Raw genomic sequence first — 14,459 nt, 5'->3', positions numbered from 1 at the left:
CAGGAAAAAGCACCAACAGTCAAACTTGCATGATTATATGCTGTCACGTCTTTACAATCAAAAAATGTGATCATAACAGAAGTCAAACAGCCACCAAACATAATGAAAGGGTAGTAAATTAGCGCACATGGTTGATTTTTTTAAATAAATTTCCCAAATTTCCCAAAATGTGTGTCAAATTAAAAGTTGTCTCCAAAAATCATTCTATTTGCCGAAACACAGAGGAAGTTATGGCCAAATTAAGACTCAAAATCACCCCAGAGTGGATAAAAACATCCCCAACAGCACACAAGGGTTAAATCAAACACTGTAAAAAAATTCTGTAAAATCTAGGGAAAAATACTGGCAGCTATGGTTGCCAGAACTTTTTTGTAAAAAAAATGTTATTAATTAACTGATGCAATGATAATTTACAAACCTTTGAGTTAATTATTTATATTTGCAGAAAGCAACTACATTTTAAATGACATTTACTGGCATTAAAATCAATATTTTAAATGTCTAACTAATATATCTGAGCACATTGATATTGAGAATCATTGTACATCAGTTCACTACAAAAACTCTTAAAATAATGTGAAGTCATTAAATGCATTATTGTGTTCATGTGTGACTGTAATTAACAAACAGACTTTCACTGCATTAGTAACTACACAGTTACATTTAAACAAAAGAAGATACAGCATAACATCAGATTCACTGAGTTCATCTTGGACTTGCACACAGATGCTATTATCCTCCACAATGGTGACACAAAAATGTTTTACAGTATTTTGCTGTTGTTTTTCTTGATTTTACAAAAAATACCGGCAGCTGTGGTTGCCAGTAATCTACTGTTTTTAACATTTCACATTTGTAAATTCAATCTACAGAATATTTCTGTTAAAAATACATTCCACAGTCTGTATTTTTCATTGAAAAAATTTAACCCCTCAAATCCCAGAGCAGAATCCTCACTAGTGTCCTCATTACAGAGGGTTGAACACTCAGACAGGGATGAAGTTAATGAGATACTTAAGTGTCTAATTAAAGGAGGATTAATAATTATTGATGAACAACTGTTAACAAGCCGAATCACTGAAGGAAAGAAAAACAAGACCAAATAACACAAATTACAGCCAAATTCAAAGATGGAATCAACTGAGAATAAAACTCTAAATAAAAATAAAAATAATTACTCAATAAAACTTTTATTTCTCAAGATCTCAGCAGAGATCATTAAACAACTCCACAAACATCAGGAGCTTCACTTATTTCTGTCACATGAACAAAAGCTCTTAATGAAATTGTTGTTCATTTGAAGTCACCATGATAGAGGACAGAGTCTGCTTTAGTCGTGATCTTCAACTTCTTGTTTCAAACTAGTTTTTGCATTTGTTTGCTATAATTAATTGTGTTAATCACACAATTTTTATAGCATGAAAAGCCAGACTAAATATAAAATTAAGTGTGATGAGATTAACTATCATATCAAAGCCACCTTTGCATTCTTGTTAAATATCATCTTAAGTGTGAGAATTGAATAAAATACGTAAACACAACCACTGAAACTTTAGCAATCAATGACAGTTTGACAGGTCTAAATACCCCAGTCATTATGAGAACCTTTGATCTAATGAGAACTTAAAACCACACAGATGTCAACAATTAGTCTTTGAATCTCAATAATGGTGACAAACAAAAAATAAAAATCAAATTAAAAAACAACCCAGAACAATACAAAGCAATCTACTGAAATATTACACTCCAAAAACAAAATAAATTAAAGGCAAAGAAAGAAATGTTAAGAGGATAAAGCTGCATAACTTATTAATGCTGCAATGCATGCTGGGAGTTTTGTACTATGCTGGTACCCAGCATGCATTGCGGAATGAATTAATTAATTGTCTTTAATGAGTTGATGAAACTCTAATTATTAATTCCTTCATAATTGTTTATTGACCCCTCTGGAGAGATATTATTGCCTCTGGAAGCTGTACTACTGTCCCAAATAACATCTCATATATTAAATACAGTAAATTGCAATTTGTAATAAATACATGACAGTTTTCATTGCTTTTCGTGCTATAACTGATGAGTTTCAGAAACACAGTTATAACAGCCAGAGACACATCAAGATAGAATAATAAAGGTTCAAGAGCTCAACTAAAACTGCCTCTGATCTCCATGATGGTGAGGTCAATTGAAACATTTTCAATAAAAATATAAACCTCTGTTCCTTATCAAATATTCTTGCAGATATGAAAGAATTGAAGTCAAACTGTAATCAGTGAAGCTGCTAATGCAGTTATTTAATGGAATTGTTTAATCCTCACTTTTAATTCAGTTGGTTTGGTGTGAGGCTGTGTCTGTAGTTTTATTTCTTGTTCTTTCCTTCAGTGATTGTGCTTGTTAGCTGCAGGTGTTCAACAATTCACTTACTTGTGGTCATTCATTCTGTCTAGTGGACTAAACTAATTGACTAATTTAGAGACTAGTGAATGAGGGTGTGGGATGAGATTTCAGACACTCTGATTAGTTTCTCGAAAACAGGTTAGATCTGTTACAGTTATTTTCCGTATTTTGTACTGAAATGAGCTGTTAATCATTTAACAGGTTTTAACTGTAGATTGTACAGACTTTTACTGACACGGACACGGACATTTTTTAGAGTGTAGCCTACTTTTGAGTAAACAGTTCTGAGTAAGCATAACACCCAAACTTCCAAACTATGTCTACTAGAGGAGAATTTTGTACGTTTTACATCAAAAAGCAACAGAAAATGCAAAAATCTTGTATTTAAAGTATGAGGCAACAACCAAGAAGACAAAAAATTGAGCCATGAAGCAGTGTGTTGTGTAGTGGAGTATCATTCATTACTCACTGCACCTCCAGGAGGTGGATAATCATCTGTGTTTCAATGCAGCCGTGTTTCTGTCACACACAGGAGAGACTTGTGTCACCACAGCTCCTAAAATCCCTCCAAAATTACAAAACAGGAAGGCCCGGATATTTAGAAACACCTGTGGCGAAGTCAACACACTGACTGCTTTACATTTAAGGCCCTTCTCGAATGAATGCGCTGCAATGAAACACATAGTCGCTGTGTGGTGATGTAATGTTGACCAACAGTTTTGGAAGGAATGTTCGAGGGAGAACACAAACATTATTAAAAAGAAAAAAAGAGGAGGATACTGAGAGAGAGGGAGAGAGAGAAAGAGAGAGAGAGAGATGAAAACATGCAGTAAGAGGAAATGGAGGGAGGGTTGAGCACAGGAATGACTGGGTATGAGAGAGCCAAGAGCTGATTAAATACAGCTGTGAAGGGAGAGATATATATATATATATGAGAGAGGAAGAGAGAGGATTGAATTTTCGTGGGTAGTGGGAGTCAAATAAGCTGGGGAAAATGAGAAAAAAAATGGAGGGAGACAAAATATGAAGACTCAAGAGAAACAGGCGATGGGCATGAGAGGGTGCAGTTTTGTGGACTTTCAGAAAATAATCGGAAAAATAAATACTCTTAATTGTGCACTAATCCAACATACTACCAAGAAGCAGTGGTGGAAAGAGTACTGAAAAATCATACTCAAGTAAAAGTACCATTACTTGCCCTAAAGTGTAAGTACAATACAAGTATCTGTTGTAAATGTTACTTAAAGTAGGAGTAAAAAGTAGCCCTTTTAAAAGTACTTAAGAGTAGTGAGTACTGAGTATTACGCTGGGAAAAGCTGATGCATTTACATGCAATTTTATAGTGTGTGTGTGAAAACGTAATATTCTGTAGTGCGTTTAGTTATTGTTTAAGACTATTTGGGGATTTCAGTCAACATCCTTCATTTTCTCATCAGTGACATGCATTCTAAACAGTCTCTGAATCATTGCCTGTAAAGATTCTGGACATTGTCTTGAACACTTTTAATTATGGTTTGCTGCATTTATAAAGCGCCCATGTATTGAGGTTGTTCAGTATGCGATTTACTGTCTATGTGTGATTCGATTGGACAGGAATCACAAGACAGATTTTTCTACTTAGCCAATCCCCATGGACAAGAAAAAATAAAGTACTGACTGCATATTGAAGGAAAGTAGTGGAGTAAAATACTGCTACAGCACTAAAAATGTACTCAAGGGAAAAAAGTACACATTTTTAAAACAGCAATTCCTAAAAAAACCTACTCAGTTACAGTAATTGGAGTATTTGTAAGTCGTTACTTTACACCACTGCCAAGAAGCTGTAAAACTAAACAGGATTTACAAAACGTTGTTTTAGTTTGTCTACTTCTACGAGATAATAGTATCTTTGTAATTACTAAATATACTAGTGATTTCTGAGTGATTATAGTTATATTTTTCAATGCTATTTTTATAAAAGCCATTTCTGTCTCTAATAATGTTTAAGGTTTAATGCATTTTTATGGTGGAATTGACAATTTAGCATTTATTAAATAAAAGAGAAAGGTTAATTACACAGCTGGCATTCACATAAAGAAATACAGGGTTCCACACATGTTATCGATTAACTTAACTTAAATTTAAGTGGATTGAACATAAAACAAGTTGTACCAAAAAAAATAAATAAATAATAATAATAAAAATAAAAAAAAAATCGCAAGAATTGTGTTGTTTCAGCTCATTTGAAATGAGTAGTTTGAACAAGCAGTGTTGTACATGGTCCTAAAGTATTCTGTATTTTTAATACACATTTTAAAGGCAATCATTGACACAATTTTGTTAACTGATTTGTTTGTTAATACATTGTAAATATTATATGAAATCTAGTATATTCATGTTTTGGGCAAAAATGTTTTTTATGGTGGAAATGCAGGATATAGTTTAATAATTTATACATGAGTTTACAAATTGTTGTGACTGTTTTATTGTGTTACTCAAGACTTGTCATTTAAGTTCTCATTTAATAAGAATATGTCAATAACTAAATTTTGACAAAAATGTCAGAATCAGATAGAACCTTATAATTCTAAGGTGACGATTTATATACATTTTCTGTTAGTATAAATGTTAAACAATAAAACCTGCAAAAGGGCATTTGTGAAATATATTTTAGTCATTGACATTTTTGATAACTTAAAAGAAGTTAATGATTTCGGATTCTTGACACATTTTTGCAAAAGGGTTGAATACTCAAAAATGTCACTTGTTAAGTCAATTACTATATTACCAGAGATCGTAAATATAATAAACTAGCTATTATACACTTAGTTTAAGAGTAGGCATTGAGGTCCACCTTATTTAGGTCAACTCATTTGAAAATTTCTGGCCCCTGGCTGCATATCGAAAGTGACATAACCACAGAACTAAATAACGAAGACAACATCAACGCTTATAATGCCAGGTCTAAAAGGAGGATTTTGCTGCATAAGGTAGAGCAGTGGCTATTATTTATATTGACTGCCATGCCAAAACACATGTTTGTTAGTTAGACAGAAGGCTACCATATATATTTATATGGATTACTTTAATGCTCTGTTCGCTGGCTGCCCAGCATCCTCTATTAACAAACTTCAGCTAGTACAATAAGCAGCTGCCAGAGTTCTTACCAGGTCTAGAAAATATGGTTATATCAGCCCAATTTGATCCTCCTTACACTGGCTGCTTTTTAAGTTTCGTATTATTATAAAATATTGCTTCTTACATATAAAGCTTTAAATAATCTAGCTCCTGTTTATCTAACCAACCTTCTGTCTCGCTACAATCCAACCCGCTCTTTAAGATGTCAAATCTCGGGGCTTCTGGTAGTATCTTGAACAGCAAAGTCAAGTAAAGGAGGTCGAGCCTTCTCATTTATGGCTTCTAAAGTTTGAAATAGCCTTCCTAATAATGTCCCGAGGCTCAGACACACTCTCTCAGTTCAAAACTACATTAAAGTCTTTTTAGTAAAGCATCCACTCATTGCATCACATAACGGTATGATGCATGAATGTGCTACACGCAGGTTTTTGCATCTCATTTATATACACTATGAACAGCAGCTACGCTAATTATTCTCTTTATTCTCTATTTCCACCTAGTCTTTGTTGACGTCCAGTGCTCTCCAGCCTCCGGCGCCAAGACTGCAGCTCTGCACAGACGTTTGACCATAGGAGAAATGGTCGTGCCCAACTGAGCCTGGTTTCTTTCAAGGTTTTTTATGCTTTTCTTTCACCTATTGGTGAAGTTTTTTCCTCGCCGCTGTTGTCACTGGCTTGCATGGTTCAGGATCTGTAGAGCTGCACATCGTTATATTTGCTCTTCAGTGTTTGGACTCTCAGCAGTGCAATTTAAACCACACTGAACTGAGCTAAACTGAACTGAACTTAAACTCTGAAAACTGAACTGTTTCAAATCACTATAATCTATGTGAAGCTGCTTTGACACAATTTACATTGTAAAAGCGCTATACAAATAAAGAGGAATTGAATTGAATCTTTATTATTAATATATAGATTATTATACAGTGGGTTAGATTCTAAAATAATTCAATGTGCGCTTTAATGTGCGCATTGAATATAATAGACATTTGTTGATAGGCGGTGCTTTTGTTGAAACCTCTTGGTTGGACGCAAATGTCTTTAACTACATTAAAGGGCAGTGCATATCTTATCCTTACCCTGGAGTTTGTTCACCCTCCGCCTACGAATAAAAGGGTATATTAAGAAAAATTGACAATGTTGTAAGAATGACTTCTGTTTATGCAGATCCACCAAAACAATAAAAATGTTTTATTCTGTTTAGTAATTTGTCAATGTGCACATATTGTCCTGTATAGCTTAGCTTGCAATCATGCATATACACTGTAAAAAGTAAAGGTGCTTCAAATACCCTAGTACTCTAGGAACTTTAAAATGTATTTTAAGTTCCTCAAAGCTCTTTCTGTCACAAAGTAGTTCCTGGAGAAGCTTGAAAATCTAGCTCAAAATTGCATTTTTGTAGTTTACAATAATGGTACAGTTTTTAAAAACTTGCACTGTGAAAGACCTCTTTTAAACAGTATCATGTAAACTCCCTCTTAAATCCCCTGTTTGAAGCAGCACACAATATTTACACAGATTTTTACTTGTTTTATGAAACGCTGAATCATATCCCTCCTCTCATTCTCTGCCCATTTCCCAACTCGCTCCCAAAACATTTACAGTGCAGCGGGCAGATGTCAGGGCACTATTCCCTGACAGCAATGCAAACAGAGTGCAGAGAGAGATTTCAGAGCTTTGTTTTTTGTGACCCCAGAACACTCGCGCTTTGATGAAGTGGCACTAAAAGGACAGAGATGGCTTTCCTTTTCCTTTCAAGTGCTTCCAGTTCACATTTCTCCCTGTGCACATTATTTTTCTCATGTTCTTTCACGACGACACATCCTGTCAGAGTAACACCCTAATGTGCATTGATACGTTTATTCGAGATGAACATATGATAGCAAATCAGAATCGATGCTTCTGAGATTACAGTGTCTATGTGCAAAATCAAGTGCAAGTCATATGTATAGCAGCCAAATGGATTAACAACACGTTGATATGTGGTTATGTATTGTACACCTAGACATCACTTTTTTTTTTTAAAAGGACACTATATATTATAGAACTGCAGGTTAACCATGTATATTATTCTGTCCACCCAATACACAATAGCTTAACTCTTTCTGTTTTTGTCTGTAATGTAATAACGTAACAACGTGCACCTTTTGTAAAGCTGCTTTGAAATGATAATTATTGTAAAAAGTGCTATACAAATAAACTTTAATTGAAAATGTGGTTACTAGGGGGTCTAGCACTGTTAAAAATGCTGGGATCCACACAATTCCTTCATGTTGTCTCAACACAAATCTATTAAGTTAAGTTAATCGTTTTTACAAATTTAAGTGGATCGAACAGAAAACAATTAATTTGTGCCTCCCCCCTGAGTGTAGTTTTTTGTTGGCTGAATTGCATTAAAAATGTAATAAAAAAATCTAATCATTGGGTTGTCCATTTTTGGCAATTTGGGGTAAAAACACAGAATCAAATTCTTTTGACAAATCAGCCGTTTATTTAAAATTAATGACAGTATGGTTGGATTTATTTTAAATATCTAACAAATGCTTTTGAGATTCAAATCCTCTACAGCAGGCATGTCCAAGGTCGGTCCTGGAGGGCCGCTGTCCTGCAAAGTTTAGTTCCAACCCCAATCAGACACACCTGGGCTAGCTAATCAAGCACTTACTAGGCTTTCTAGAAACATCCGTGCAGGTGTGTTGAGGCAAGTTGGAGCTAAAATCTGCAGGACACCGGCCCTCCAGGACCGAGTTTGGACACCCCTGATTTAGGGCAACTGGAGCAGGGAACACTTCCCAAAATACATTATAATTTGAAAGGCATCTGCGTTTATGTTAGTCTGTTTTCCTTATCCCGAGGTCTCCATAATCCTGGACCAGCCCGTATCTTGCAGATGCTGTGGGGGTCATGGAGGAGTGGAGAGCATGAAGCTGATTCCTGAAAGACGCCAGTGACCGCATTGATCCCGTGGGCCAGCCTGAACACTTGCCGGTGATCTAGTCACACCTGCAGCTTCTCCTTAATAGACCTCCAGCATTCTCTGGCCTCCAGCGCCTAGACTGCAGCGCTGTACAAAAAGTTTGCCCAGAGGAGAAATGGTCATGCCTAACTGAGGCTGGTTTCTCTCAAGGTTTGTTTCTTTCACTTTTGTCAATTGGTTAAGTTTTGTTGCTCGCCACTGTCGCCGCTGGCTTGCTTGGTTTAGAATTTGTGGAACTGCGCATTGATGGATTTGCTCCTCAGTGTTTGAACTTTCAACAGTGAAAATTAGACCACAATAGAACTAAACTGACTCTGAAAACTGAACTGACAGTTTCAAATTACTAGAATTTCTATGTTAAGCTGCTTTGACACAATCTACATTGTAAAAGCGCTATAGAAATAAAGATGAACAGAATTGAATTAAAACAACCAAAATTTTTTTTATGTATTCGTTATTCATATGCAGATCTCTTAATATTCATGTGCATGCTGCGATCAGTGGAAAAGAAAATGAAAAACATGTTTATGCCCTGAATGTGTTTTACACAAGCAGCATGCATGAGTGTGTTCAGTGTTTGTGTGTGTGTGTGTGTCCCGTGCTGTGGGAGAAACAGAACCTATTTATACATTGACCAGGCGTTTTCCTGTGTGGTGTTTATAGTGGATGCCTGTGGATTATGGCTGCAGTAAAGTAGCACTTGGTAAAGTTTCTATCATTCCATGGATATTCTAGGAATATACCATAAGTCCCAAAGAGCAAAGATAAACAAAGATCATAGTTTGAGAACAGCTGTGTTTTTTAGATTGCAGAAGACAAAGCAAACTCAGATTTGTGATAGCGCATGATCGTTTTCTAGACATTGCTAAAAGCAAAAATCAACATCACTAAAAACAAAACAAAAATTTGTTGGCCACACTAATACATTTATGTTTAAAAACACATCTTTTCCCCCCATTTTGCCCTGTTGTCCAAACTGAGTCTCATTAATTTTCTTTTCCGCTTAATCCCTTTATTATTCCGAGGTCGCCACAGCGAAATAACTTATCAACTTATCCAGCATATATTTTACGCAGCGAATGCCTTTCCAGCCGCAACCCATCACTGGGAAACATCAATACACACTCATTCACACACATACACTGTGGACAATTTAGCCAACCCAATTCACCTATAGCACCATGTCTTTGGACTTGGGGGGACTCCGAACACCCGGAGGAAACCTACGCGAACACAGGGAGAACATGCAAACTCTACACAGAAATGCCAACTGACCCAGCCGAGGCTTGAACCAGTGACCTTCTTGCTGAAAGGCAAACATGCTGCCCACTTCGCCACCGTGTCACCCCAAATTGAGATGGACTTTTTATTAAAGACAAATTAAGCTTATTATTTTTTAGCTTTGTGGGGTTTTTTGGCTTTGCTTTTGTCATGTGACCTAGTCAAAAATGTAGACAAAAATAATTTTTTAACAAAAACACATTTTTCAAAAATATCCTGATTAAACCAAGAATAACAACAACAAAAAAATCGAACAAAATATAACCTCAACTTTAGAGAAAAGCATTGAGCAACTTTTAGAAAATGTGTAAAAAGGTTTTAAAAATAAATCAAATAAGTGACTAAAGTGTTCAAAAACAGAAAGAGTTCTGCTGACGATACTAACTAACTTTGCCATCTGGAGAAACATAAACAACGAACATTAATCGCACATTTACCAAATCTGTAGCGACAGGACAATCAACATCAACTGGAATTGTGTCTTTTTTGAAAGAAGACTAATGGATTTCACCATTTCCAGATTTGAACAAACGTATTTTTGTCGCATGTTAGCAGACCACTGTAATCCAACAGCTGGACCCACACACGAGCTGTGCTCTCATCATGGGGAAATGGAAACAAAACCTTTGTTGTAGCACATTTATAAATGCAACACTGACGAACCATGTCTCTGATCAGTTCTACTACTTGTTTGAATTATGGTTGGCAGCATGGGATATCTCTGAACACTGTAACAGGTAAAAAGAGTCTTCAAAGCTATATCATGCATATTAATAAAGTTGCATCTCGTTCACAATAGAGCACGCTGATTGGTTCGAACCAAGTCTTTCTCATGAATTAATGAATAGATGTGCTGAAAACTCAATGATGTCCCTTTGTACCAGCCGGTACAGATATCCAGTCTCTACTCTAATTTACACAAGGATCTCATCTCCATGAAGCAGCTTAAAAAAAAAATTGTCAAATCGGAAGAACAAATTTGCTCGAAACAACGCAAAAACAAACAATTTTCACTTTTTTGTGAAATATATGTGTCCTAATAGTGTTTTATTTAGCAAATTGGGACATGTATATATCTGTCAGCATCTCAAAAAATATGTTTTGGTGTTTCGTGACACTATAACAGGACAAAACAAAACGAGACAGGAAAAAAACTTAAATTTAAAATAAAAATAGGAAATGTACAAATCCTAGACATCCCAAAGATCATATGCACTATGCTAAGGTCCATGTCAAAAACAGTGAACATCCCCAAGTACAGCTGTCCCTTAGAGACAAAGAATGACACAATGCAAAACAGCCTGGAGACTTACAAGACAGAGAGTGAAGACTTGCTGTTTGTCACGCTAAGACAATTGCAGCTCAGTGAGGGTAAGCCAAGGAGAAAGGCAAAAGCTTCTCTTTGTTAAACAAAAACAGTAAATAGCCAAGGGCAACACATAATTCAATCTGCAATGATTGTTTTAGTGTAACAACTATCCAATGCATGGGTGCTGAGTGAAGTTAAAGATCTGAAGGGTCGTAAGTTCAGATCCTGCAAAAGTTGATCTAGGAAGCATTATCTTGGTCAACTGGGAACTAAAAAACAACAGTTATATGTCAGATTGGGTAACTATAGCATCATAAATGGATTATATGCTTGCATGAGACAGTGTTTCATTATAATCTCATCAGCAGACCAAAAATGTTTCTACGTGACATGATCATATACTGATTTAGGAGTATTACCATTAAACTCTGCAGCCGCAGAAAAAGAAAAGAAACTGGGCTTGAATTAAAATGAAAAATGTCTGTAAAAACAAATAAAATTGTTATAGTAGTAGGAGGAAGCATTCAAGAGAAACCTCAACCTTATGCAAGTTTGCTATTAAAATATCAACAGGGCAGTGGATGGACTCTTTTGCAATCCCATAGTGACAAGACTAAAATTTGTATGTGTTTGGGCACAGATTATGGATCTGCGGTGAAATATGAAAGTGGCATGGCTGAATAAATGCGTAGAGAAACATAATGATTCCCAGGCCTGCTTTACAGGATCAGCTGCAACTCTGTGACATCATGCAGAGGGCTTGAAGTTCCCACGCTGCACTGCACGTGAACCAGCCTCAGGGACCAGACCATTATAGACTTTCACTCTCAGGCATGTAAACACACAATCAAGCCCTCCTCAAGTTTTCCAGTCCTTCTTTGTCAGTGTCAACAATCAGAGAGACACTGTTATTTCAGAATCGACATGCTCATCCTTACACACTTCTACTGACCTGGAATGGTTTATGTAGCATTTTCACAGATCCAGAACATTGGTATCTTAAATGTCCCCTAAATCATCCAACAGTTTTCACATTGTGCTGGAAAAGAAGTCAAAACATGAAGTTGTGGGATTCCAGAGACTTGGAGTATGTATATTGAAGTAATAATATCTAAAACCAACAACAACTTTTACGAGCACCAGAGTACCAAAGAAACCATCTTAATACCCCAGCAACCACTAGAAACCCCAACCTTTACCCTAAACACAACCAAGAACCTTAACCTAACCACTCAAACCACCACCAGTTTACCAAAGTACCCATCAAAATATCTTAGCAGCAACCATTAGAAACCCAAACCTTTACCCAGAACACACAACCAAGATCCTTAACCTAACCACCACCGGTGTACCAAAGTACCCATCAAAATATCTTAGCAGCAACCACTAGAAACCCCAACCTTTACCCACAACACACAACCAAGAACCTTAATCTAACCACCCAAACCACCACCGGTGTACCAAAGTAACCATCAAAATATCTTAGCAGCAACCACTAGAAAGCCAAACCTTTACCCTTAACACACAACCAAGAACCTTAACCTAACCATCACCGGTGTACCACAGTAACCATCAAAATATCTTAGCAGGAACCACTAGAAACCCCAACTTTTACCCAGAACACACAACCAAGAACCTTAATCTAACCACCCAAACCACCACCGGTGTACCAAAGTAACCATCAAAATATCTTAGCAGGAACCACTAGAAACCCCAACCTTTACCCAGAACACAAGGGAAACAAAACCCTAACACTAACCTAATCTAACCAACCAAAACAAACACCTGAGTACCAACGTAAACATCAAAATACTCAACAACAACAACAATAACAACAACAACCATAACAGTTGTTTGCTCAAGAATTGCATAATCAGTCTTCGGAGAATCAGCATCATCCAAAATACCTTATCAACCACGCAAAACAATGCAGCACTCACTAAAAATACTCTAAAGCAGCAGAATACCTGAGCAACACACCATAGTACCCCTTACATCTATCCAGAGCAGCTTATCAAATGCAAAGCAACACTCTGGCAAATATACCCAAGTACCGCATAGGTAAACATACCTCATATTTTCTTCAAAATGTTAATCCTATTTTAGTAAACATGAAAAATCAAGGAAAGCAAACCAAATGTGTGGTACTGCATCATATACTTTGACAAGTTGCAAATGCATCCTTATCTGATGCTGTCTTTGCTACAAGGGAGTAACTTCTCTTGCTACAAGAAGTTGCAAAACTTCTGACTGACATTCAAACAAACCCAGTTCCTTCACCACAAGCAGATACTTGATCATCCAACACTGCAGCATACAAATAAACATGAACTCATCACCTGTAAACAAATACGGGAAGCACCCACCTTGGTCAGCCTCATGTTTCCCCTGGATTTTGCTCTTTCCCTCCTTAAAGACCCTCTCACCGGTACTGGATCTGGCTCGTCCCCACAGCTATCCCCACTCAAGGCGCAACCCATATAGAGGCCTGGACCCTGCTGGTCCGTCTCTTCTCTCTCCCTCTCTCTGGATGAGGTTTTCCGAGCACACAAGAGGCAGCTGTTTTTGTTCGCTCACTCGAAGCCCTTCCCCTTTTCCTGGCTCCCATTCAAACACACACACATGTTCGCCAGTTCACACTCATCTGTCTCTGGTGAGCACACACGTATGTAAACAAAGGTGAGAATATGCCTATTAAATCAAAAGTCTATTAGCACTCTTAGCCTGCGTCCGGTCAGCCAAACGTACACAACTCACAAGCCAACATCAAGAGGATATCAGCCCCCACCCCCAACTTTTCCCAGAAACACACACACCATTGTGCTCAAGTGATCTGTCTTTCAGAACGTAAACAGACGAATGTTGACTTTTCTTCCTTAATTGCCCATTTTTAGTGTTAGAAGCACATCCAACGATGCCTCAAATCATGCAATTTATTGGGGAGTAGTGTGTTAGATCTTTCTCATATAAAAGATTAATATTTTACAATATCTTGTTGAAAAAAATCAAGATGTAAATTAAGGGAAGGACCAGAACCATTTCTAGAGACTTGGATATTACAGTGACTTTGAACATGTTAGTGATCACAATGTACACTCTAGTAACAACCCAGAATACCCTAGCAATTACATAGCAACTCTCTAGAAACTACGCACAGCACAATAGTATATTACATAGCAATGCCCTTGTAGTAATCACACACTTCTATTTCAATCAAGAGGAAACCATTGTAACCCAGAATGCCCTAGGAATGTTCTTTTACGTTTAAGTAACTACCACTTTTAAGTAACTTAGGATTCCATGAAGCACTATCTGCATAGTTTTATATTAAATGACCTTACATTTGCTTATAGATTGAGCGCCCACTGTGGACCACTTACTG

General features: G+C 36.8%; 1 protein-coding gene across 1 annotated transcript in view; it reads right to left on the bottom strand.

The window, feature by feature from the left end:
* The window catches only part of tns2a (tensin 2a), a 109,820-nt gene extending 96,042 nt beyond the window's left edge, over window positions 1–13,778 (bottom strand). Inside the window, exon 1 of the mRNA XM_056448691.1 lies at window positions 13,444–13,778. Coding sequence (XP_056304666.1) covers window positions 13,444–13,557 — 114 coding nt within the window. The 5' untranslated portion in view covers window positions 13,558–13,778. The remainder of the gene's footprint in view (window positions 1–13,443) is intronic.
* Window positions 13,779–14,459: the final 681 nt, after the last annotated feature.

The sequence above is a fragment of the Danio aesculapii genome, chromosome 23, assembly GCF_903798145.1.
Source record: "Danio aesculapii chromosome 23, fDanAes4.1, whole genome shotgun sequence".
Classification (NCBI taxonomy): domain Eukaryota; kingdom Metazoa; phylum Chordata; class Actinopteri; order Cypriniformes; family Danionidae; genus Danio; species Danio aesculapii.
This window is presented reverse-complemented; position numbering and strand designations above follow the sequence as displayed.